The following is a 24,456-nucleotide window of genomic DNA, read 5'->3' as shown; positions in this document are numbered from 1 at the left end:
CTCCACATTTGGCGTCTCCAAAATCCAGTGGCGTCGAATTTTTACGCGCAACATGAGCAAAGTTTTTCCTCCCCAGTTTCTTTTGCATTTTCCCGTGAAAATACAAAAGTGATTATTGTGAAAAGTGTGTGAAAAGCATCTTTTGTGAGTGAACAAGACGTTGGAAGTTGCAAAAATGGCAAATGGTGAGTGTTTGTGCCCCAAAAGAGCTCGTGAAAATCAGCACCGGTTTTGAGGTTATGTTTGGATGAGGAAAAATTCTTTTAATTTGCAGCTCCGGATGATATGTGGTCCCCCTTCAAGACACTCTACCAGACGGTGGAGCAGCATCTGGCGAATCCTCATGTGGAGGGGAATATCAGCGACCTCGAGGCTGTACTGCAGAGGCACAGACAGAACTTTATTTCGCTTCTGAAGAACCCGCCAAAGGATGCCAAGAGCCGCGAGGAGCTCAATAGGGGCGTCACGGAGGGAATAACCCTTCCGGACTTGGGGCACACGGTGCTGTCGAAGGATCTCGTGGATGAGAGCATTATTATATCGGATATGTTTGATTTGAATGAATTCTGCGCTCTGCAGCTTCTCTGTACGGCTCAGCAGCAAATGCCAAACAATCCGGGACTTACCCGGGGCCTTGTGGCTGTTTTACTCTACTACGATGGCCGGAAGGCTCTCGTGTCAACGCTGAAGGAGCTCTTTCAGGCTCGCGTGGGCGTTTCGTGGTGTGCTGTGATCTCTCCGGAGCTCAATCACGTTGTGACACAGTACACGGATATGCTGGTGAACTACGACATCCTCCAGAAGATTCTTGACCTGCTGGAAGTGTTGGATTTATCGAAGGAGATTGAGAAATTGTCTGCTAATAGGGCCTTGGGCTCACCAAAGCACTACCGGCAGATTGTGGACTTATTTGAGGATATCCGGATGATTCTGGCCACGTGCCTGTTCAACTGGTCAGCTCAGTGTGGGCTTTCGGAAGCGGTGACACTTCACTTGATGGAATACTTGTCGAAATACGAACTGAATGGGCCACGAGGGGGAATAGATGACGTCACATTGACGCTCCTCATGACCCTCCTGTATGCCTTTGATCTCAGCGTGCTGCAGAAGCGCGAGGATGGGGAGGAGATTGTCAAGAAGCTCCCAATCATTGCCAATTCCACCTACATCCCCACCGTAATGGATGTCCTGACGCGTGAGTGGGAATGTGAAGGATTACGAGCTGTTTCGCAGTTCTCTCTGGGTCTGGCCATGGCTACCCTCCGGCTGGCACCGCAGAACATCCAGCCAAGCTCTGTGAATGCCATGGATCACGATGAGGTGCTCGTGAATGAGGCCATAAAGGGGAAAGTGTTTGAATTCCTCTATCACGTCGTCCTGGAGAATGAATTGTGCTTCCGGATGGAGTTCTTCATTCGACGCCTCCACATTCTCGTGACGGATTTTGTGGAATTGATGCACTCCAAGGTGACGGAGCTGCGTGCAAGTGCTGATGACACAGCAAGGACAGTTCAGGGCTATCAGGATAATGGAATTGAGCCTCCAACGCAAATTAGTCGGGACTTTGAGACACTCCTCCTGATTGTGGGGAAGCTGTATGCGGATGATCAGCTGGGATTGTGCCTCTGCATGGAATACTGGGGTCCCATGGAGACAGCAACGAACTATCAGCGTTCTTCCTCGCGCTCTGTGTCCTTGTTCAAATTTATCCGCCTTGCCGGGGAATTGCTGCCTCCGCTACTCTTTGTGCCCTACCTGAAGATGCTGGCAGGGCTGTCGAGTTGTGAACAATCCGCAAGGAACACCTTTAACCTCCTCAAACAGGGATCAACCATTTCCGGAAGGACTGCCATCACGTGGGATCATTTCTTCAACTCCTTCACGCAATACTACACGAATTTGCGACAAGAGCAGAATCCCAGCATGGATACAGTGTACAGAAATCGCTCCCTGGGACGAAATATCAGCCCACAGGAGATTGCGGGACTTCAGGCGGTGCTGGAACTCGTCCAGGCAGTGGCGAGGAATGATGAAATGGCTCGAATAGCCATTTGTGAGCAAAGTACGTGGTCTCCATTGCAGATTATGGTCGGCCTGGTTGGCTGTAGTGTCATCATTCCCCTGAAAGCAGACCTCCTGCGTACCCTGGCAGCCTTAGGGCAATCCCGTGAGACAGCCCTTCAGCTGTGGAACTGCCTGGAGACGTCACAAGTCATCCACACGATCCCCTCGACGGCACAATTCCACAATCAAGGGATTGAGACGGAAATTGAGCAGAATGAGAGTCGGAATGAGGTTTATCCGCTCACCCAGGGAGTCCTGGAGCTCCTCTACACCCTCACACGCACCGCAATCCCAAAGAATCTCGGCTCGGGAACTCAATGAGGTTTATCCGCTCACCCAGGGAGTCCTGGAGCTCCTCTACACCCTCACACGCACCGCAATCCCAAAGAATCTCGGCTCGGGAACTCGCCGTCCCGGATTGGATCCCTACTTCACCTTTGTTGTGGATAAAGTCTTCCTGCGCTTCTTCAATCGCAACTACAAGGAACCCGCTGAGCTGTGGGAGGTGGCAGAGAAGTGCCTACGGCTGCTGGATCTCTTCCTTGAGACGTACGAAGTTCATCCGGGGGATTTTACGCAGGAAACAAGGAGTGAGAATCCCCCACCGGGATTCCACGTAATGGTGCAGATGAATCGCAAATCTGACATGTTCCGCCTTATTCTCTTCATCGTGGACAGGGCGGTGAATGAATTGGACAAGTACACGAGTGTTCCGGGGAAGCAGTGGTATCAACGCAGAGTACTGAGTGCCCTGTACTGCCTGAAGATCATTGAAAGGACCTTGGTGCTGCAGGAGTTGTTCTTTGATGCTCATTCCGTGGCAAATAGTTCCCTCCTCCTGGCGGGAATCAATAAACTCCTCTTGGGTGTCAATGAGCGCACCGGGAAGCCCGATCATGTGCTGAAGATTACGAAATTCGTCACATACCGCATGTGGATGCCACGACACACCCTCCTGGCTGTAAAAATCCTCTCCCGGGTGCTGCGGCAGCCAAATGTGAATGCCCACATTTTGGGCATTTTCACAATGACGGAGACGCTGAAGAATGAGATTCGGCATGGCTTTGTGGAGTGTCTGGAGACGGAAGCGGGCGGTGAAAGTGAGGAGAGAAGTCTCAATTTGGACATAAAGGAAGCAATAATGAGTCTCCTGGCGGAATGTCTGCCTCAGGCAGCGCCCAATGTGGCTCACTACCTTCTGGGCTTTGATATAACAAAAGATATCCGGACGACGCGCCTGCAGCAGCCGGGAGTGATTGGGCAGACGAGTATGTGCACAAAGAGTCTCGTGAACATCCTCGATGCAAATTTGGAATTGATCAAAGCTCGCATTCCGACGGATGTGCAGCAGGATAAGCTGATTGAGACAGCCTACAGCCTCCTCTTTGCTCTCTGCCACAATCCAAAGACTTCCGAAGTTATCCTGCGATTCCTTCGCTCTTGCGGGGATTTCCTCTGTCGTCATCTCAGTGCACTTCCCTTCAGCAACTTCCAGAGTCCGCAGGTGCTGAGCCAGATGACAGGGCTGCTCAAATCCGTGGCTATTGAGCTCAAAGTGACGGCAGAGAATAACCAGGTGACGCTCTTCTCGCACCTCAGTCGCATCCTGCTGGGGCATCTGGGGACACATCAAGACACAACTGCCATGGATCTGGGGCAGTATCTCGTCAGCAATGGGAGATCCTCACCACCGAATATGGATGACATTGAACAGAGGCTGCTCCTGGGGCAGCTCTTTGAGTGCCTGGACTTTGAGGTGAGGATCATCGAGAGGCCCAAATGGAATGTCTACGACAGCAGTCAGATTGCTCAACTTTTGCAGGTTAGTTTAATTAATTTTTCTTTAGTTTTTAATATTTTCCGGAAGTTCCGGAAGTATTTTGGAAGCTTTTTTCTCGAGTTCTGAAAGCGATAGGAAGTTTATTAACACTTGGAGGATTTTTGTGGACACCGTGGCCATTTCGAGTTTTTAAATCGTCATAGATTAATATGTATTGGATCTATTGGACCTATCGTGATAATAATCACGTCTATTTGTAGGGAATTTCACTTACTTTTAGTTAGGTGAGAGAAAAACCGGAAAATATCTTTCTTTTTATAAGATAATTAAGATCAAAGTCGAAATTATACGCGAAGAATGAAAATGGACACAGTGGCCATTCAAATTCTCATACATTTTTGACAGCTTTTTGAGGTTATGTTTTTCCGTATTTTTCAAATCAGGATCTCTTGTTAACTTTTCCACGATGAAAATCATTTGTGTGAACTCATATTAATGCCGGAAGTGGTCAGATAGTCACTTAGAGAACTGAAGGAAATGATTATAAAGTACCATAAGTGCCTGAAAGTTCAGCAGGATGACTGCCAATTGCATCAGGAAGTTTCTAAGGGTTCTTAGGAACTTCCTTTTCAGCACCCGGCAGATCCTTGATATCATTTAGGGGTCAAAATCTGTCCATTTAGGAAGTTCTCTTTGCAATTTCGTAAAGCATTTTTATAGACTCAGATTTTTGCCCAGAAGATGACACAGGGATCAGCCGGGTGATGAAAAGGAAGTTCCTAAGATCCCTTAGAAAGTTTCTGATGCAATTGGTAGTCATCCTGCTGAACTTCCAGGCACTTATGGTACTTTCCGGGCATACATCATACCGTTCCGGGAAGAAAAAAGTGTATTTAAAAGTGTACAAACTTCCATTTGCTATCTTCAGGCTGTTCTCCAGGCCTCCCAATGTAATGAAAAAGCCACAAATATTTCGCAAATTCATTCATTTTTATTTAATTGTAAAAATCAGACAACTTCCTGCCCTTGTCCTGCCTCCTATTCCGTCTTATTCTGATCTACAATGAACTGCCTAAAGAGATCCACAGCTCGGTATCGATGGGAGATTTTATTCTTCTCCTCTTTGGGCATTTCCGCGTAAGTTTGTGCGTAGCCAGTTGGCTGGAAGCAGGGATCCCATCCGAAATCTCGTGGCCCCCGGGGGCTGACAATCTCCCCGTGCGTCTTGCCGTGAAATAGGAAAACTTCCTGACCCTCTCCTTCGGTGAAGCCAAATGTACAGACAGCTGTGGCGCTATAATTGCGGAATCCCTCCAGCATCTGCCACAGGCCTTCGGGTCCGAGTTTGTCCAGGAACCACTTGATGTACGGACCCGGAAGACCTTTCATGGCATCAAAGCAGAGTGCTGTGTCTTCCACGAGAACGGGTCCCTGCACCTGCCGACTGGCTTCCTGACATTTTTTCCGCGTGATCTCATCCATATCGTCCTGCAATTCGGGCAAATCAATTTTCCGGGAAACCAGCTGTCGCGGGAAATTCGCCCCGAGGATTGCAACGACTTCCTCCAGCTTCTTTGCATTTCCCGTGACGAATGTTATTGGTTTGGACATTTTATTTTTAGGGAGAAAATTGACTTTTTTTTATGCCGGGTGTTTGCGGAAAGTTGTGAAATTCTAACCTCAAAAAATCACCTTGGCGCTTGAACCCGGCTGGCAATGATTTCTGTTTATTTTTTCGCCATTTCGTAACGAAATTATATGAGGAAAAATATCTTCGTCTCACTCTGCATTTTGTGGTGGTGTGAGTGTGGAGCGTGTGGAAAAACTTTTAAAAATTTAATTTTCCACGGAAAAACTCATTTTTGGGGCTCCAAAAGTAGGCGGGTGGCTCAGGAGGGCCCAAAGTACAGGGGGATGCCCAACCCCGAGAAATCAGTACTTTTCGTGAGGCAGCAGGTTCTTCCGATCAAAAGAAGGGATCAGTTTGCACAATTCCACTTGCAATCGAAAGTACATTTAATTACTTTAATTAGCTCTTGATTGATCCCTTCTCATCATCGAAATAACATTATTAATATAAAAAAAGTTAAAGTGTTTCTCGGGAATCGGTGGAGATTGAGCGAGATTCGAGAATTCCTCATACATTTTGGTCAACAAAAAGTGACTTTTCTTCACTGAAAATGAGGTTATACCATCCCCTTGCCAAAGTACGTTCAGTAAAAATTTGGTGGCGCAAATCGCCGGATTTTTTTCCGGAATTTGCACGACTTTTTCTGGCGCGAATTTTGAGTGTTTTGAACTGGGGACGCCAATCGACGCGGCGTCGCTTCCTGGTCACAAAAAAGGTACTTTCGCTAGGAAATTCGGCGGAAAATGCGAGAAAATTGCGAAAAACTAAATGTGTGAGGAAGACAGTATCAGTGACGTGCGCTGTCTCATTTTCTCTTTGCGCCAAAAATAGCAGTGGTGGCTTTTGGAACTACATTTAGGGCGCCAAATTTAAAAAGTAGTCAAAAAATGCATGAAAATTATGTGGGGGCGCTACAAAGGGGGGATCTGGGGCGAAAATTAATGTCGTTGGTGACAATCGCCTGCTATCAGGAGACTCTGTACCAAATTTCATCGCGATCGAACCAACGGTGTAGAAATGCATAGCTGAACAGACACGAAATCCTTTAATTAAGATGACTTTTAAACAATTTCCTGGCTTTTTAGTAAATAAATAAAAATCTTATTAAAGGAAAGCTAGTTTGCAGCTAAAATGTCAAGAAAAAAAGATTTATTTTAAGATTGATTTGACCAGGATTTGAACCAATGATCTTCCTTCTCATATTCGGAGCGTTTCAATCTAGTTTTAACCCGCTCGGCTAACTCTCTCCTAAACACAGAATCAGTTACATAATAAGAATTTCCTAGATTTTTCATCCTTTTTATGAGAAATTCGCGTAATTTTCACACAAAAAATGAATAATTTTTCAGTCCTGCGAGGTCTCAACCGGAGGGATTGGCCCAAAATTGATTGACATCAAGAAACTAAATGATATTCTTCGGGATGATTTTAGTACGGTTCAGAGCACCATAGCTGCTGGTCAGAGGCAAACTGTTGTGCAGGAAATTGAATCAATTCTCGTGTATGCCCTTCAGATTAATACGCACAAGAAGGTAGCTTCAGCCACGGCACGTTTCCTCGAGGCATGGGGGCAGGCTACGGAGATTCTGTTCAGTGTGGCTCCCGAACTGGCGCTGAGTGTTGAGAGTAAGCAGGGATTAATCCTTGAAATCCTCCAGATTATCCTGAAGAAGGTTGTTCATGTGGAAATTGCCTCTGAATTGGCAAATTTGTGTTCATCAACTGTCCTGCTGCTCCTTATAAATCTCCGTTTGTGCTACGTGATGACCACGAAGGAGGCAGCAAAGCAGAGTTCTGTGCACTTTTCCCTGAAGACAAATACGTTGAATTTTAAATTTATTCTCGGCTCAATTGTTGAGTGGATTATTGTATCGGGAGTGGCATCGCAGAAGTTGCGAATTAATCTGTATGCTTCGCTGCTGAATGTGATGCATATTGTCAAGAGTGGCCTGAGGAAGGGGGATGGAGAGATCAAGGCGGGTGGTGATCAGTATGTGAGTCGTTTGGATAGGAGTATGAAGCACATTGAGGATAGTCCGGAGGATGAGGCGTACTACAATCAAATTACTTCGGATGTCTTCAACACGTGTGGGGACAAATTGATTGATATCCTGTGTCACGATGGGTCAGGAGGGCACGATATTTGCCGGATGCTGGCCCTGTCGTGCATTGATATGCTCCTGGATATGGATTCCATGAGTACGTGCATTCAATTTATCTCCCGACGTGGCTACTTGGCGCACATCATTGACAGCCTTGTAAAGTCCGATGAGCAGCTCTGTCATGTCCTGGAGACAGTTCCGGACAATCTGAAGGCCCTCTATGTGTACGAATCGAAGATGGCAATGCTGTCACGCGTGGGATGCAGCTACATTGGGGCAGAACTCCTGCTTGAGCATCAAATCTTGGGAGTTTTATCAAATATGCGCGTCCTGGATCTCCATCCGGACTTCCAGAATAACACAACTGCCACAAATATGTTCACCATGTCAGCTGCATTCGTGCCACCCATTGAGAAGCGCTACCAACAAATTCTCCTGCCGGCTCTCAATCTCTGCGACGTCATCCTCTCGACGCTGAGCCCAGAGAATCGATCCGTTGTAGCGCAGGTGGTGCATTTTCTCTTCTCGCACGGGGATATGATTGAGTTTGTCCTGCGTGCTGGGACACCATTCCTGAGTTTGGGACTTCTCAATGAGCTCTCCGTGCTGACGGGACTTGTGGCACGGACAGCAAGTAGTGCCCTCATTACGGAAGTTAATTCAAATCAGGATCTCGCAGCACAACTCTACAGACTCCAGAAGCAAATGATGACGCTCTTCCCGCGTTTTATTCTCAGTGAAAGTGTCCTCAAAAAGATTTATGAGTGAGTTTTCTTTTTCCTTTTACTTCAATTTTACAGAATTTGACAATTTTCTTCGTGATTCTCATTCAGATGTCAATCCGAGGATGCGAAGAAGATGAAGCATGTCAGGCTCTTCCTGCAAATCACTGCCAATCTCACGCTCTACGCAAGGAATGCCATTTCAAATCATTCAGCTGATCATCGTTCAACGGGAATCCTCTTCTCACCGAATATTAGCGAAGGAATGCAGTCATTTGATGGACGTAACAACACCCTGGAGGTCTCACCGAATCTTGGGATTATTATCACGCAGCTAAAGTGCATCGTACAGCACTACAGGCGGGAGAATGGAACGTATAAAAATCTCCAGCAGCAGAGGAACTCCATGTCAACGTTCACGCTGGACAATAAAGGTAATTTTCATGCTTTTCTTGATATTTTTTGAATATTGGGCCTTATTCAGCGACCAAGAAACCCTTGAAATTCGCTTGAAATCTTGAAATTTCAGTACAAAATTTAAAGATTTCAAGGGTTTCTTGGTCGCTGAATTAGGCCCATTGTGTCCTATTCTGCGATCAAAAAATGCTTCAAATTTCATAACAAATTGTTTCAGAGCAAAATCTTACAATTTCAAAGAGTTCTTGGTGGCAGAATAGGACCCATTCTTTAATTTTTCTTGTGTTTTTCATGTTTCTCTTCATTTTTCTTAATCTTTTTAAGTTTTTCTTGTTTTTCTTGAGTCTTTCTTGTTTTTTTTTTTAAATCTTACTTAATTTTTCTTTAGTTCTTCTTGAGGCTTTCTTAATTTTCTTAAATTCTTGATTATTTTGAGGTTTTCTTTATCTTTTTTAATTTTTTTCTTGAGCTTTTCTTAGCTTTTTTCAGATATTCTTGATTATCTAAAGTTTTTCTTAATTTTTCGAAAGTTTTTCTTGAGTTTCATTTTCTATAGTTTTCCTTAAATTTCTTGAATTTTTCTTTAGTTTTTCTTGATTTTGTACAGCTCTTGAGTTTTTTCTTGATTTTCTTCGATTTCTCTTGATTGCATTGAACACTTCTTAATTGTCTTAAGTTTTTCTTAATTTTCTTTAGTTATTTTTTGAAATCTTTTCAGTTTTTCTTAGCTTTCTTCAGTTTTTCTTGAGTCTCTTAATTTTCTTGAATCTTTCTTAATTTTTTCTTATTTTTTTTTGAGTTTTTCTTAAGTTTTAGTAATTTATTAAATTCATCTCTGATTGTTTTGAGATTTTCTTAACTTTCTTGGGTTTTTTCTAGACTATTTTAAGTTTCTCTTTCTCTTTTTGAATTTCTGCTTGAGTTTTTCTTAACTTTTTAAGTTCTTTTTGATCATTAAAGTTTTCCTTAATTTTTCTTGAGTCTTTCTTGATGTTTTTTAAGTTTTTCTTGATATTTCTGACTTTTTCTTTCTTTGCTTCGATTTTTCTTGATTGCATTTAGCCTTTCTTAATTGTCTTAAGTTTTTTTCCTAATTTTCTGCGATCTTTCTTGAGTTTTTATTAAGTTATTCTTGATTTTCTTGAGTCTTTTAATAATTTTCTTGACTTTTTCTTATTTTTTTCATAGTTTATCGTGATTGTCTTAAGTTTTTCTTGCTTCTCTTCAAATTTTCTTGAATTTTTCTGTATTTTCTTCGGCTTTTCTCAACTTTTTCTGAATTTTTCTTAATTATCTTTAGACTTTCTTTAGTTTTTCCTTGATTTTCATGAGTTTTGCTTAAAGTTTTCAACACTTTCTCCCCTTTTTATCATCCCTGCAGCTCTTCAATTCTACACGAATACAAAGGAGACGATTAAGCAGAAGCAGGAAGAGCTGAAACTCTGCATTTTCATTGCCGAACACTGCCTGTATCTCCTGTGGGCTCATCTCGACTTTTACATGCTGCGAGCCCTTCCTGTGGATACGCTGCAGTTGAACAACAACTGGAGCCTCGGAGGGAATGAAGGAATCGTCACATCCTCCGAAGCTGGATGGAAGGTGACCTCGGAGAATATTGCAGCCCTCAAAAGGAGCCTCATTTCGGTCCTAACGGAGGATTTCTGCAATCAAATCATCTCCATGTCCACCGTAAGCTTCAAAGGATCGCCCCAGAAGCTTTGAAAAAATTATTTAAAATTATTTTTTGTCCTTTCAGGAGCAAACTTCAACCGAAAAAACATTCTCAGATGCCCTCCTGCGAAGGATTAAGCGCCTCATTCAATTTGTTCCGGTTAAATGATTTTTTTAAAAGAAATTTTCTTGGAAATTCAAAAGAAAAATTAAGTTTTTTTTTCAATAAATCAATTTCTTCATAAGATTTTTTTTAATCTTTTTTTTTGTGGTTCATTTATCGAAATATGTTTATTTTTCAGGAATAAAAGAATTAAAAACATAGTTTTTTTTTACAGTTGAAAATTTTGAATAAAACAGTCGCCGCGTTGCGCAAACTGCCATCAAACCATCGTGAAGTTTCCACCATTCAAATTCGGTATGAAAATCGTCGCATGAATCACCGCGTTGTTGCATACGATACAACGACTGAAAGGTTTTTTTTTGTGAATCAAAAATTTTCCATCAAAGACAGCGGAAAAATAAAGTAAAGAAAATTTTAAAAGACATTTTTCAGCCTATTCTAATTTGTGCATTCATTTAGAAGCATTTGAATAAGAAGTAATAAAAATAAATACTAAACTCTAACATCATGCAACATCACGTAGCACAAGCGACGAATTTGTGATGTGAAAAAGGTGAAAACTTCAGGCTGGTCACAAAATCGGTACCGGGGCGTTGTGTGAGTGCGAAGATATAATTTATTTGTGAAAATTGTCGGGAAATAATTGGTGAAAATGGAGAAAAAGAAGGAGCAACTGCTGCTGATTGAGCCCCAGAATGAGCTAAAGTTCCGCGGTGAGTGCAAAATGGGGCGCCAGGGGTGTTTTGGGGTGCGTGAAAAATGCGCTTCTCCATGTTCCGTCTCATTTTTCCGTGTGTGTGACAAATATGCCATTTTGAATGTGGGGGGATTTGTGGCGAAAAAAAGCGCCCCATCGCCCGGAGGAAGCCATTCGGACACGGAGCAAGCAATATTGGGATCGAATGCCGTCCCAGTGTGCCATTTGGCATGTCCAGGACGCTCTGCTAAAGCTAGGAGAGTTGGCAGAAGGGATTTAGTTGTGGAAGCTTTTTGCCTGAACATGGCGCTTCCCCACCTTTTTGCAATGACTATCAATTTCACTTATCATCGTCCAACCCCAAAGTCCCCCCCAGCCGTGACCAGCTGGCACTCCGTGGCTAGAGCGATGGCACCTGGCCCGTGGGGTTGGGGAGTCACTGCGAAAAAAAAACGTGTGTGCAGAGTGTGGGAATCTCCTTGCCTTTAAAAGCCACAGCATAGCCAACCACACAATGCTAATCGATTTATTGCTGCGGCCTCTCATGCCAAAGTCAGATCCTCTCCTGGCAAATCGCTCGCTCAACGTAATTTTCCCATTCGTGGCGTAAATTAGCCAGGTGATGCAACGCCGCTCTGCCAGCTCTACGTTGGCTGATGAGGGGGCGCAGATCCTCTCTGGCTAGCTGGAGGAGATTAGGAAGCTCTCCTCTATGTTTTGTTGGGATTCTCATGTTTACCAAAAGGCGGAATGTGGAGAAATGTCATTTATTATGCAAAAATCAAATTTATATTATTAAATTTGTTATTTAAAAGTCTTTAAATAATTAAAATATTCATTTAAAAATTGATAAAAGATTTTCTTTAATGATTATTCATTAATAACAAATAGGGAAGACTGGGGCAATGTTGCATAAGTTTTGGATAAGAATAGATTTTTTTATATACTACATATTTTTAAAACAATTTGACTAGTTTTGGAGCTTAAAAAAAGTTTAAAAAATATATTTTTAATGATTTTTTAAATTGATGTGTTTTAACACTTGAAATTCTAACTTCAAACATGAACCTTAATTTTCTCTTAGAGAACTTTTTTTCCAAATTTTCTTTCAATCCTTTCAATGAACATGAAGTAATTGAACTTCCCTACCTTCCCTACACATTTAAATGTACAATTTATCATAATTAGAAAAAAGATTTTATTTTATGACGATTTGCAAAATCGCATTGGCCACGGTGGCCAGTAAAGTCCTCCAGGGGCTGTATTCTATAACAGTGAAAAACTCTGGTGATAAACTCTCGAAGGCTTTTTGCAGGGAAAAACTGAGGAAAACTTCACGTGAACTTGATCTTCTAAGAAAAATAATGCATCCGTGATAAACTCGCATAAGATTTTCCCGGTTTTTACGTTTATTTTAAAGCGCTAAATTTTCAGGAGTTTATCACGGGAGTTTTTCATTCTTAAAGAATTCATGTCCAGGATTCAACATAAAATAAATTCGTTTACTAACTTACTTTTTCTTATTTTGTGAAATAACAAAAAGATTTAACAGGATAAACAAACAATAATTAATTTTCAAAATGTAGGTTTGAATCATGACCTTCAGTAATCTTAACCTCATTGTCTGTATTGCCAGTACCGCTCTTTTTACAAATTGCAGACAATTTAACACGTAATGAACAAAAAGAAGCAAAAAAATATGATGTCTAACGTATATCCTACTCATGCTCTTTGTCGATTATTGTAACATTAAAAAAAAACTATTGGTTTGTCCAATATTTAAACGGATTTCTAACCTAAGATATTCACATAAATTCAGTACAATTTTAATTTTCTGTCTCATTCATCCCCATTTAATGTAATGGTAAGAATGTTAGGTTAGAAATCTGGATAAATATTGGACAACCCAATAGTTTTGTTGTAGTTTGTTATAAAAAAATGAGGTTAAAAATTGAGTTCCTTATGTGTCTAAAAAAATTACCTCAAAAGAAAAATTCACACAGAAAATTAAACAACTTTTAGCTGTATTTGATCCCAAAAAAAAAAGATTTTTAGTTAAATAAACAAAAAAAAAACTTCAAGCATGACGTCATTGTTCATATTTTTGTCCAAATATTTGTCACATTGTTTCAACACTTTGAAAAAAAATATGGTTAGATAGTCTCTTTTGTCGGTTTATTACTCTTTTTGGATTCTCTGCAAGATTTTGGTTATCCCTTTTGTTTCCTCGAATGTGAACTTTTTTTTATAGGAAAACGAATAAGCTCCTTTCTTAAGATTAGTTGAGGAAAAGGCGCTAATTCTTATTGTTTGTTTAGATCTTAAAAAGCGTAAAAACTATTAAAAACTTATTCAAAAATATGATTCAGAAACCTTTTTACAAAATAAAAAAGAAATCTTCAGTTTTTTTTTAAATTTATTACAGAATTGTAGGAGTTTTTAAGATATTTGACTAATTTAGACCTTGTCGTCACTATTTTATTTATTTTTTGTAAAATAAAAATTGTTTTTGAATCCCCAAAAATAAGTTTCTTTGTCAATTCAATGTAAAATATATACGAATTTTATTGAATTTCTACTAATTAATAAATTTCTGACAAAATTACAATATCAGGGGAAAAATTGAAATAGACACGAGATGCACTTATATATGAATTAAAATTAATTATAATGAGACTCTATGGCTGGAGAGAAAAGCTCCCAGTGTGCGATTGAAGTTTAATTTCAGGGAGAAATCCCCTCACAAGTGAAGAGGAAGCCTCCACGTCTCGCCAAGAGAAAATTATTAAGAACAAACATATTGCTAATGTCTGTTAATTTATTTATAGTTGAGTGCGAAACATTTGGTGCACCGAGTTGAGGAGGAAGACACAATCGCCGAATTGTATAGATGACGATATTGTCCGCCTCTTCAACTTTTATGATGATTTTATGCGTGAACCATTAAAAGCTATAGCGGTGTGAGCTTTTTTTCATTGTTGCCTATTTTGCAGGTCCTTTCAACACACACGTGACGTCAAGGATGCGCCTCACGAATCCGACGGATAAAGTTATTCTGTACAAAATTAAGACAACGGCACCCAAGAAATACTGCGTACGTCCCAATGGCGGCATTTTGAGTCCGCAAAAGTCCACGGAGGTCAACAGTAAGTGTCAAAAGTTCTTTAAAAAAAATAAATTCTAGAAGGAAAAATATAAATTAATTGTTTTGTGTGTCTTTGCAGTCGTACTGCAGCCGTTCATTTTTGATCCAAATGAGAAGAATCGACATAAATTTATGGTTCAGAGTGCAATTGCACCCGCTGGGGCGGAACAGTACGCATCCGTGGAGCAACTGTGGAAAGAGATTAATCCACTCGAGTTGATGGACTCAAAGTTGCGGTGTGTGTTTGAGGTGACGGCGGACAGTGCTCCGCAAACTGGTAGTACGGTGACATCGTCAGGTGACGAACAACAGACGGTTTATTCTGCACCCGAATCGGCGTCCCCATTCAAGTCTGGCGCAGGTGGAGATGACTCGGTAAGTTTTATATCGCATCAAATCGATTGCAATTGCGACCCTTGAGCGAATTTCTTTTTTTTTATTTTAAACATTATAAAGATAACAAGAAAAAATGCATTGCTCTGTGTTGGTTGAAATTCAATACATTCCCTCCTTATGCTGCACCTTAAATGGCTTCATTTTCACACTCTTGGAGGGCAAAATAAAAGAACATTCTCCTTCCTGCACATTAACATATTCCTCGCTACAAACTATATTTTATAATAAAAATGCGTGGAAGATGGAGAAAAGCGACAAAAAATCACCAACTCATTCTCATTTACGCATATTTAGCAATTTTTGTGAATTTTTTTGAGGCCTTTTTGACGCAAAAATGTCTCGAGGATGAGAAGGTTCAAGACGTCACGCGTATGTGTTCATTTTCTCCACTCAAAATGCCCTAATTTCCCAGATTAGGAGAAAAGACGAAGAGAAAGAGAGAGAAAAAAACGTGTGGAGACCGTGATTGATGAAGTTCATTCATTTTCGAATATTGTTTCCGCAACGACGCAAAATAGATGGGTTTCAGAGGCGCGAGAGACCTCCATAAAGCAGGGCAAATAATATGCATGCTAAATTATTCATCAAAGTTCGTTAAACTTCCATGTTAAGTACTCAGGCAGAGAGAGAACAAGGTTTTCCTTTCTCCTGGGAAATCCAACACAAAAGGACTTTTTCAGGTAGAACGATAATGGTTCAATATTGCAAGGAGATGTTGTGAAGCTGGGAAAGCTTTAGGGGGTTGAATTCAAGAGGATAAAATGGAGAGCTTTTAACAGAGAAACCTCCTTTTGGAATATTTAACAAAATTAAAGAACATTTTCTGCTAAACAAAGTAAGGGTACAAAGACTTTTGGCATTGATTCCCATGCGGTGTTGTTAACTAATTCCTAACCAGGCAATAAGCCAAATTCCTTGAATTCCTAATCGAGTTCATTTTTCAGGATGAATTCCAAACTAGAAAAGGAAACCAAATTCTTAAAGTTCTTGTACTTAAATAAATTAGATTACTGACCTTAATTCTTAAGATTCCTAAGAAAAGTTTATTTTTCTATGTTTTATTAATTTTAGCAATTTTAATATTTTTTTTTAAAATTAATAAAAGAATATTCTTTATTTTGATTGGATTGAGATATCTGAAAACGAAAACTGCTACCAAAGATGCATAAACTCAAAAAGTTTTGTTTGCTTTTTATTTCAAGTCGATAACTTAAAAATTGTAGCTGTTCTTAAAAATACGGTTGTATAGTAAATTTTCTTTATTTTAAAAAATCAAAAAAAAATAGTTTTATTTATTTTGTATTTATTTTCATAAAAAAATGATTAAAAAAAAGCATAAGCTTTAATAGTTAAAAAAAAACTTAAAAAATTTGAAGCAAAATCAATTTAAATAAAAAGTAAAAGGGGAAATTATTGAAAACGAGGTAAATTGTCGCTTCGCTCCAATTTACCTCGCCCCGCTTCGCGGGGATTTGTTGCGCTTCGCGCAAATTTTAGAAGAAAAAAAATTGTGATGGTTTGATTGAGGCCACTTATAAATCCCGGAGAAAAATTTTGGAAAGAGAAGAAATCATTTTCATACAACACTTTAGGCGCCAAATTCAAACATTTGCAAAAACTGCATGAAATCTCTATGGGGGCTACCTGAAGGGGGGCTTTGGGGGGAAAATGAATACGGCCATCTGAAACCGCCTGTTATAAGGGGCCTCTGTACCAAATTTCATCGCGATCGGACAAACGGTGTGGATTTGTATAGAAAAGTCGGAACGACGATTACCAACAAACAGACCTTTCTTTATTATATAGAGAAGATGGGCCATGCAAAACCTCCAACAGATATTGCAAAGGAAAAAAGTGAATTTCACACAACATTTATGGCGCCGAATTCAAAAAGTAGTCAAAAAAAAGCATGAATTTTATATGAGGGCTATGTGAAGGGGGGCTTTGGGGGGAAAATGAATGCCGTTGGTAAAAACCGCCTGGTATCAGTAGTCTCTGTACCAAATTTCATCACGATCGGACAAACGGTGTAGAAATGCATAGCTGTACAGGAACGAAATCCTTTCTTTATTATATAGAAAGATGATTTAGAAAAAAAAAGAATTTTCTTTTTTCCTAATCTATTCATCATTAAATATCAAATTACATCAATTTGTTTAGATTTCTCATGAAAAGTGATAATATTGATCACAAAATCTAATAAATAGATCTTCTGTAGGACCTGATGAAAAGGGTAATTGTCCTCCAAACGTCATAAATAATAATCTAAAAAATAAAAATTAAAGTCAATGGAAAAGAAAGAGTGAAGAAATTAATAAGAATATTTTCATAAAATCTACACTAAAATGTTCCATAAACCTGATGAAAAGGATAATCATACTCAAAACGTCATCTATTGTTAACATCGAAGCCCGCAGTGCATGACGAACTTAATTTAAATTGAATTCTTAAAACAACATTGTAAATGAAATTAAAATAAATAAGAAGAAGAATCCATACTGCAATGAAGATCTCTGATTGGCAGAAAAAATCGGACAAAGCGTTTTAATTGGTCACCACTCATTTACGAGGTGGAACTTTGGTGAAATGTTAATTTGAATGGAAATAATTCATTCTATTTTTTTCATTTCTTTTTATTCTTTTTACTTTTCTTACACAAAAGGGTTTTTATTGATCAAAAGAAAGGAAAATATGGGTGGAAAAAAAGTTGTGCGAATGGTATCACCTTGTTGCTTATCAAATTTCATTTTCTTTCTTTTGCTTCTTTTTCCAGGCCATGATTACCACGAGTGACACGGCAAAGGCAACTGCCGAGCTGCGGCAACTTCGGGAAGAGGAGAGTCAATTACGCCAGGAGAATTTAATGCTAAAGGTAAGTTTGAGTTTTTTTTTTTTTGTTCTCATTAAAAAAAAATTCTGAGTTTGTGATTTTTTTTTGTGTGTGCGCTTCTGCGGTTATTTGATGCAATTGAAACAAAAACAAAAAAAAATATATGTTTGTGTGTAGGAGCAAGTTCTGCGATTAAAGATGGCCCTCGACGATGCAGGTGCGAATGATGGTGCGAAGGGGGGCGCCAACGTGTGGAGCGGCAATACGCCGTCCTATCAGCAACAGATTGCTTATGCACCACCCAACCTTCCTTTGCCCGTCTATCTCATTATATCTCTCTTAGTGGGCATCCTCTGTATGCTCTTTGGCAAGTTTGTCCTATGAAGTAGCAATGGTCACAGCACATCAACATAGATGACAATGAGAGAGGAAAAACCTTTATTAAACACAGAGAGAAAAAAAATACAACAACAAATATTCATTGATTAAAAAACGCAGAAAGGCAGCAAATGGTTAATTTATAATTCTTCAGAAATAAAATTTAACACAAAAAAATGGAGCATCCCATTCGGAGAAGGAGCTTTTGACATATAATATAATAGCAAACATGAAGGTGAAAAACATAAAGGAATTAACAAAAAAAAACCATTTGAATTATTAAGAAGAAAAAAAAGGATGAAGGAAAATTCAAAACAAGCACACAATTGCAAAAGGAGAGAAAGTTACAAAAAAAACTAAAAATTAATAAACGAATGTAATGTGAAAAAACTTTCTTTGAGTAAAAAAAAATACACGGTTTTTGGGTGAAAAAAAAACATATTTTTATGGTTAGGAAAGGCGTGAGAAAAAAAAACTCATAAAGTTATATTAGAGCAAATAATCTGTTGAAAAAAGAAATTCAAAGAAGAACTTTATACCACAAGATGGTTTTTAGGGCTGATTTTTCGGAGGCTCCCTGCAGGCAGCTTTTATGGAATATTTGATAAGTAAAAAAGAATCTCTAACTGAGCTTTTTATCTTATCGACTATTTTATAATTGGCTGTTTTCTTGCCACAAATCTCTGCTTAATTTTCTCTTTGATCGTCACGTCGGTTATTTTTTTTAATTTATTCTCTGTTATTGTTCTAAAAAGTTCTCAAAGACAAAAAAAATGATTTTTCTGTCTTCATTTTGAAAGGAAGAAAAAACCCAAAAGTTCTTCTGATAAAAAAATGCGCTAAAATTGTTTTTTTTACAAATTATTCTCCATAAACGTGTTGAAAACAAATTAAATATATTATTTTCCTTTTCATTAAAAAAAAAGCTAAATGATTGAAATATGCAAAAAACGGTGGCGTTTAGAGGCCTAAAAATATATTATACTTTTTTCCTCATTGTTAAAAAAAATATACATAATAATATATATTTCTTGTGAAAATATTTAAAAGCTCAAGTTTTTTGTTTGTTTCCTCCAATCACTCGATGGACATAAAATGCAAGAAAAAAGTGTAGGAATGTACAGTTTACGTAAAATAAAATAAATTAATTAAAAAATGCATTTAAAAATATGAAATTTGAATTAATAAAAGTATAATAAAAAAAATATTTTTCAAGTCTTAAGGAATTATTACATCAACAAAAAATGTTTTTAAAGGTAAATTTTCAAATTAATTTTCTTTTTCATAATAAAATACAAATTCTTTTGCAAAATGAAAATAAAACTAATACTCTGACTTGTGTGTGCGTGTGCGTGACTGCAGGGTATACTGGTAAAAATCTTTCACATATTTTCCCAGAAGAAGGTGACAGAGAATTTATTTTTATTGATCGAAGAAAAGGTTGAGATTTTCATTAAGATTTTTATTCTTTTCAACATTAAAAAATATTTTTTTTTAAGATTTTTCGTGTTAGAGTAAAAAAATATAAATAAAACGTCAAAAATCACATTTTCAAAATGTCAAAAACCGTTTTTGGTTAAATCGAACAACGATTTTGACATTTCTGGTGAATTTTTCAACGAATTTCTTAAAATAAAGCTAAAAGATTCATTTACTTTAGAATAATTAATCAAGTTCAATATTAGTTCTTCCGGAAGTTCTAAACTCCCGGAAAACCAAATTTACCCTTCAAATGACGTCCTGAAAAAGATTCTGACTCTTTAAGCATTTTGAAAGCTGTAATAACGAGGAATTAAAAGCTTTTGCATTTTCAACGTTAAACACTAATATTTTCTCAAAACTGAACTCCCGGAATATTTCTGGAGGGCTCCCGGAAAAGGAATAATTGAGAATGTGCCTAGACAACGACAAAGAAAAATCATTAAATTGATAGCATTAATTAAAAATTTACTCCAAGAGTCTCTGTCATGAATGTGAGGAGCCTAAAGTGTTCGAAAATTCTAAGCTGGATTTAATTTTGTGACAATTGTTCTTTTGACATTTGGATGCCCTGAAGAAGATCCCAGGTGAATAAAAATTACCAAATACTAACATTTTGCTTTTGATTTTTACAACTGGATTGAGCGGATTGAGTATTTTAAAAGAATTTCTAATGACTTAGAATTGACAGTTAAGCTAATTTTGACAGGAAGTAAAAATTTGACAGGTAGACTTTTGCCATTTTGAAAATTTTCTCAAAAAACTTTAATTTTTTCAATTCTTTGAATTACTTTTTTTAATATTAATTTTACAAAAGAAGCAAAGTTTTCCTTACGGAATATTAAGACTATTAAGGATCTGACAGAGAATTTTTCTTCTATCTAAGGAGGATTTTTTTTTAATTTTTGAAGGAAAAAAAGGTAGATAATAAATTAATTTAAAAACATTATTAATGATTTGTTCTAATAATAATAAATGTCGTCTCACAACGCACAGAACAATTCTTAAAAGAAACTTTAATTTTAATTTCCCTTTAGATTTTTAACAGGAAATGTAAAAATTCCATTTTTTCTGAATGATTTCTACCAGTGTACCCATCCAGTGTGAAAGAACCTTTTAGTAAACATGAAAAATAAATCCTTTAGATGAAGAATCACTGCTCATTCCTTGCAAACGTTTATCAAAGTCCGGTTTTACCCCCCAAAAAAATTGCCACCACATCACATCTAAATAACTAAACTTATACTAAACTTTTGAATATAAAAAAAAACTGAAAAGTATTTCGAGGATATTTAGGACACAAAACTTTTGAAAAAGCCACGCGTGCGAATTAATGGCGAATACAGAGATGCTGTAAAACTTACTACTACTTGTAATAACATTTAATAAAGAAAAAAGTGAAGATTTAAATTTAAAAAAAAAATTGTATACTTATGTTGTATGAGATGCTGGATGGAGAGCGCAAAAAAACTATTCACTCACACACATTTTACATTTAAAATGAAAAAAAAAATCTATAATGGTGACACAGCTTGTATAAAAAAAAAAGATTTACTGCATTAAATTAAGAAAAAAGATGGAGATGAGAGGAGACGAAGATTTATTCATTCTACCAAATGGAAAAGCACTAAAAAAGAAAAAAAGTAAGGAGAAAAAAAAACTTCAAATGAAATGAAAACTATAATAAACAATATTCTTGTGTAATGGACCCGAAGAACATGCAGAATTTTTAATTAAACAAGAAGAAAAAATAAACATTTGATTGTTTTGTTAGCGATCGTATAAGGAAAAGGAGAAAATGATATATTAAAGAAGAAAAAAAAAAGGAAGAAAAAATACATAAAATGACAGAATAATGGTTACGATTATTATATTATCTAAAACAAAAAGAAAAATGTGTAGAAATATGTTACTTTTAGAGTATAAAAAAATATAAAATGATAATAAAATCCTGTGAAAAAATGTAAAATCACGAATCTTCTTTAGAATGAATGTGAAGTCATATAAATCTAAGCTTTTTTAGAGATTCTTTGATTGGATTTCACAGCACACAGCACGTTCTATTGCTTGACCATTTCAGAGCATTTGATAGCCTTGAAGACAAGCTTGAAGAAGTTCGATTAATAATTGTGGAAAAAATGAATTCATTGACATTGCCTCACAGCACGAAGGGGACAGTAAATCACACAAATCGCTGTCGCTAATTCTGTTTGTTTTAATTATTTCACAAGGTAGCGGATTTTAGCTGTGTTTCTTTCAGACACAGCTTTTGTGTACCGAGCAAAATCGAAAGTCGTCAGATCGGGCTCAAACTTGGGATGAGCACGAATTATGGTCCCCACATTCCAAAAAACGTATGCGCCAAAAAAAAATTTTTTCCGGCCGTCCGTCCGTCCGTCCGTCCGGCCGTCCGTCCGGATTATAAACTTAAATTGCAAGAGAACGGTGATAGATAGAGACTTGCGGTAAACGGCAAAGTTTAAATATCGACCTGAAGAAATCCGATTATGAGGTCAAATCCACCCCCCCCACCCCCCGTCCGCCATTTTGAATAACCTCAAAATTTTGTTTTCGCTATATCTCAGCCGCTATTATAGCTAGAGGGCTGAAATTTTGATATGTTGTAGGGGCCATCAAGACCTTTCCAACGATACCTCATTTTTGAAAATCGGTCAAGCCGTTTAGTCAATATGGCCGCCACAATTTTTCATCGAAAATCGACCATAACTCGAAAACGGCTTGACCGATTTTGATCAACCCGGGGTCAAATGAAAGACCTCAACAAACCCTACAACTCTCTAGAACATCAAAAGTTTCAAAAGTGACCGCTAGGGGGCCAAAAATCAAAAACAAAATTTTCGATTACTTTTCGATGAATATCTCGAAAACGCCATTATCGATTTGCTTCATTTTTTGATATGTTATAGCTGACCATATTATCTAGCTCCATGCCAAAAATGAAGAAAATCTATGTCTCCGTTCTCGAGATATAGCCTTCCAAAGTTGGCATGTCATATCTCGGGTTCTACAAGTCCGATTTTGATCAACTCAAGTGCAAATGAAAGGTTTCGTGAAGCCCTACAAATGTCTAGAACATTGCAAGTTCGAGAAATGACCGCGAGAGGCGCTAAAGTCAAAATCAAAATTTTCGAAAATTTCGAACTCGAATATTTCGAAAATGCCATTATCGATTTACTTCATATTTTAATATATTATAGTTGAGGTTAAGACCTTTCCAACGATAGCTCAAACTCGAAAATCTATGGAGCCGTTCCCGAGATATAGCGTTTTAAAAATTTCTTGGGGGATGACTTTTCAACTTCTCCCGACTTTGCGCGTATTTAAATTAATTCGCGTTCTAGTTTGCTCTCACAAAATTGGTACACTGAAAGAAACACAGCTCCCGTAAGCTTGGTCAGCTTACCAGTACATTTAATTTGTTTTAACTGATTTTTTTTCAAAGACATTCCGGAAGTGCAGGGGAACATGCAATTTCGTTGTTAGGCGTGAGAAAATATTGAGAAATCCCAAGAGCTTTCCAAGGAGATATGTAAAATAAAATTCACAGAAGGGGCTAATGAATTCTTTCAAAAAGGGTTTTTATGCAATATTCTAAAGGGGTTAAAAAAATGAGAAAATATTTTTTTATTGGATTATATTGGATTTAAAAGTTTATAAAAAAAAAATAAAGTACGTTCTTACAAAGCATACAAAAAATGTTAACCCTTCAAAGGCTAATGAGACATTAATAACTCCATTCGCCGTATTTTAAAAATTCTCAGTATTTTTTTTCTTAATTTTTCTGTATAATTTTTTCATCAAAAATGTCTTTTTTCCAGCTCAAAATAATCTAAACAATTAAAGATTTAATACAATTTTTCCTGAAATTAACAGCACAAGGTTAGTTACTTAACACTGGAGGATCGAGGTTTCTAACCTCAAAAGTTTGACCATTTTCTCTCAAAAGAAAATAATTTTCCAAGTTTTCTTTCGACGATATTGAAGTAATGAAACTTCTCTATACACAAATGTAGAATTTATCAGGAAATGTTAAATAGATATTAATTCTGTGCCATTGAAAAAGTCGAATTGGCCATTTTGGCCAGCAAAATCTTCCAAGGGTTAAGGGGCTAAAAAGTAGAATATGGCATATTCTAATTTTCGTTTAAAAATTTGCAGATAAAGCGAAGCAAGTTTTTTTTTCGGAAATTCAAAGAAAACTAGCACTTTAAGACCAGAAAAGTATTTTTTTTTTCAAAAAACTTAAGAAAAAATTGTAAGTTCTTTAAAAAAAATTACTTTTCTTGTTTCTCAAATGATATATATATTTTTGAATATCCAGGGGAATGTGATTTTTCAACATTTCAGCGATATTTTAAATTTTTCTTTATAATGAAGTGAAAAAGCTAGTTACACCACTCTTTTCCTGATTTTTAACATTTTTATTCAGATTTTTAGCCGTTCTTACTACAAAATGAGAAGATTAAGCTTAAAATTTGTTTTTAAACAATTTTTTGAAAATTCTCCTGAAGAAAACTAATCTTGAAGAATTTCTTGGTTTCATACAATGTGCATAACGTCCTTTGGGCAGTTTTTTTTTTGAATATCACAAAATCTATAGTCCCTTGAATTAATCTCTTACGCTTTACAAAATTAAAGACTTTCTTTTACTCGTTTAATTCATTGATAATTGATTTTCAACAGAAATTGCTTCAAAACGTTCCAATTTTAAAATAAAGTTTTTCTTCTTTTCCAATCTTGGCTCTAAATTGAGCCAAAAACTTAATTGAAAACAAATCTATCGCGCGCTCTTTAACTCTCTTCCTCCTAATTCTTTTTCTCGTTTCTTTTTCTTCTCATCTTGCCCCTCTTTCGAACAGCAGTTGAACCAGCAGGACGGAACAATGCATTTTCCTCCAGACACTTTGGCACAATTTCCTTTTTGGCACGAATGAGGAATTCCTTTTTTTATTTGATTACGAAGAAAGACCTTTTGAACCGTTTGAATAATTTATCATCTT

The 24,456-nt window shown here is 37.5% G+C and overlaps 4 protein-coding genes across 5 annotated transcripts in view; 2 read left to right on the top strand and 2 right to left on the bottom strand.

Moving 5' to 3' along the window:
* Positions 1 to 14: 14 nt before the first annotated feature.
* Positions 15 to 10,631, top strand: LOC129790425 (nuclear pore complex protein Nup205). The gene is made up of 7 exons (XM_055827912.1): positions 15 to 185; positions 275 to 2,295; positions 2,387 to 3,886; positions 6,824 to 8,340; positions 8,410 to 8,732; positions 10,097 to 10,404; positions 10,472 to 10,631. The coding sequence occupies exons 1-7, from the start codon at positions 176 to 178 to the stop codon at positions 10,553 to 10,555; spliced, it is 5,763 nt and encodes a 1,920-aa protein (XP_055683887.1). The 5' UTR covers positions 15 to 175; the 3' UTR covers positions 10,556 to 10,631.
* Positions 2,783 to 24,456, bottom strand: part of LOC129790371 (protein obstructor-E) — a 53,105-nt gene continuing 31,431 nt past the window's right edge. For both annotated transcript variants that reach the window (XR_008750549.1, XM_055827854.1), the window contains exon 5: positions 2,783 to 2,806. The gene's annotated coding sequence lies outside the window, so the exon portion shown is untranslated. The remainder of the gene's footprint in view (positions 2,807 to 24,456) is intronic.
* On the bottom strand, positions 4,814 to 5,629 carry LOC129790391 (inosine triphosphate pyrophosphatase). The gene has a single exon (XM_055827873.1). It carries the CDS (start codon positions 5,453 to 5,455, stop codon positions 4,883 to 4,885), a length of 573 nt encoding a protein of 190 aa, XP_055683848.1. The 5' UTR covers positions 5,456 to 5,629; the 3' UTR covers positions 4,814 to 4,882.
* Positions 10,819 to 21,404, top strand: LOC129790362 (vesicle-associated membrane protein-associated protein B-like). Its single transcript, XM_055827841.1, has 5 exons — positions 10,819 to 11,223; positions 14,201 to 14,353; positions 14,432 to 14,727; positions 17,522 to 17,620; positions 17,756 to 21,404. Exons 1-5 carry the CDS (start codon positions 11,163 to 11,165, stop codon positions 17,960 to 17,962), a joined length of 816 nt encoding a protein of 271 aa, XP_055683816.1. The 5' UTR covers positions 10,819 to 11,162; the 3' UTR covers positions 17,963 to 21,404.

Source organism: Lutzomyia longipalpis, chromosome 2 (assembly GCF_024334085.1).
Source record: "Lutzomyia longipalpis isolate SR_M1_2022 chromosome 2, ASM2433408v1".
Classification (NCBI taxonomy): Eukaryota; Metazoa; Arthropoda; class Insecta; order Diptera; family Psychodidae; genus Lutzomyia; species Lutzomyia longipalpis.
Note: the sequence above shows the minus strand (reverse complement) of the source record. Positions and strands in the feature narration are given on the sequence as shown.

Coding starts and splice junctions, on each gene's coding strand:
- LOC129790425 (XM_055827912.1), top strand. Junction 3,887..6,823: donor AGATTGCTCAACTTTTGCAG/GTTAGTTTAATT, acceptor ATAATTTTTCAG/TCCTGCGAGGTCTCAACCGG. Junction 8,341..8,409: donor GTCCTCAAAAAGATTTATGA/GTGAGTTTTCTT, acceptor ATTCTCATTCAG/ATGTCAATCCGAGGATGCGA.
- LOC129790391 (XM_055827873.1), bottom strand. CDS start 5,455: ATGTCCAAACCAATAACATTCGTCACGGGAAATGCAAAGAAGCTGGAG.
- LOC129790362 (XM_055827841.1), top strand. CDS start 11,163: ATGGAGAAAAAGAAGGAGCAACTGCTGCTGATTGAGCCCCAGAATGAG. Junction 14,354..14,431: donor AAAGTCCACGGAGGTCAACA/GTAAGTGTCAAA, acceptor GTGTCTTTGCAG/TCGTACTGCAGCCGTTCATT. Junction 14,728..17,521: donor GCGCAGGTGGAGATGACTCG/GTAAGTTTTATA, acceptor TTCTTTTTCCAG/GCCATGATTACCACGAGTGA.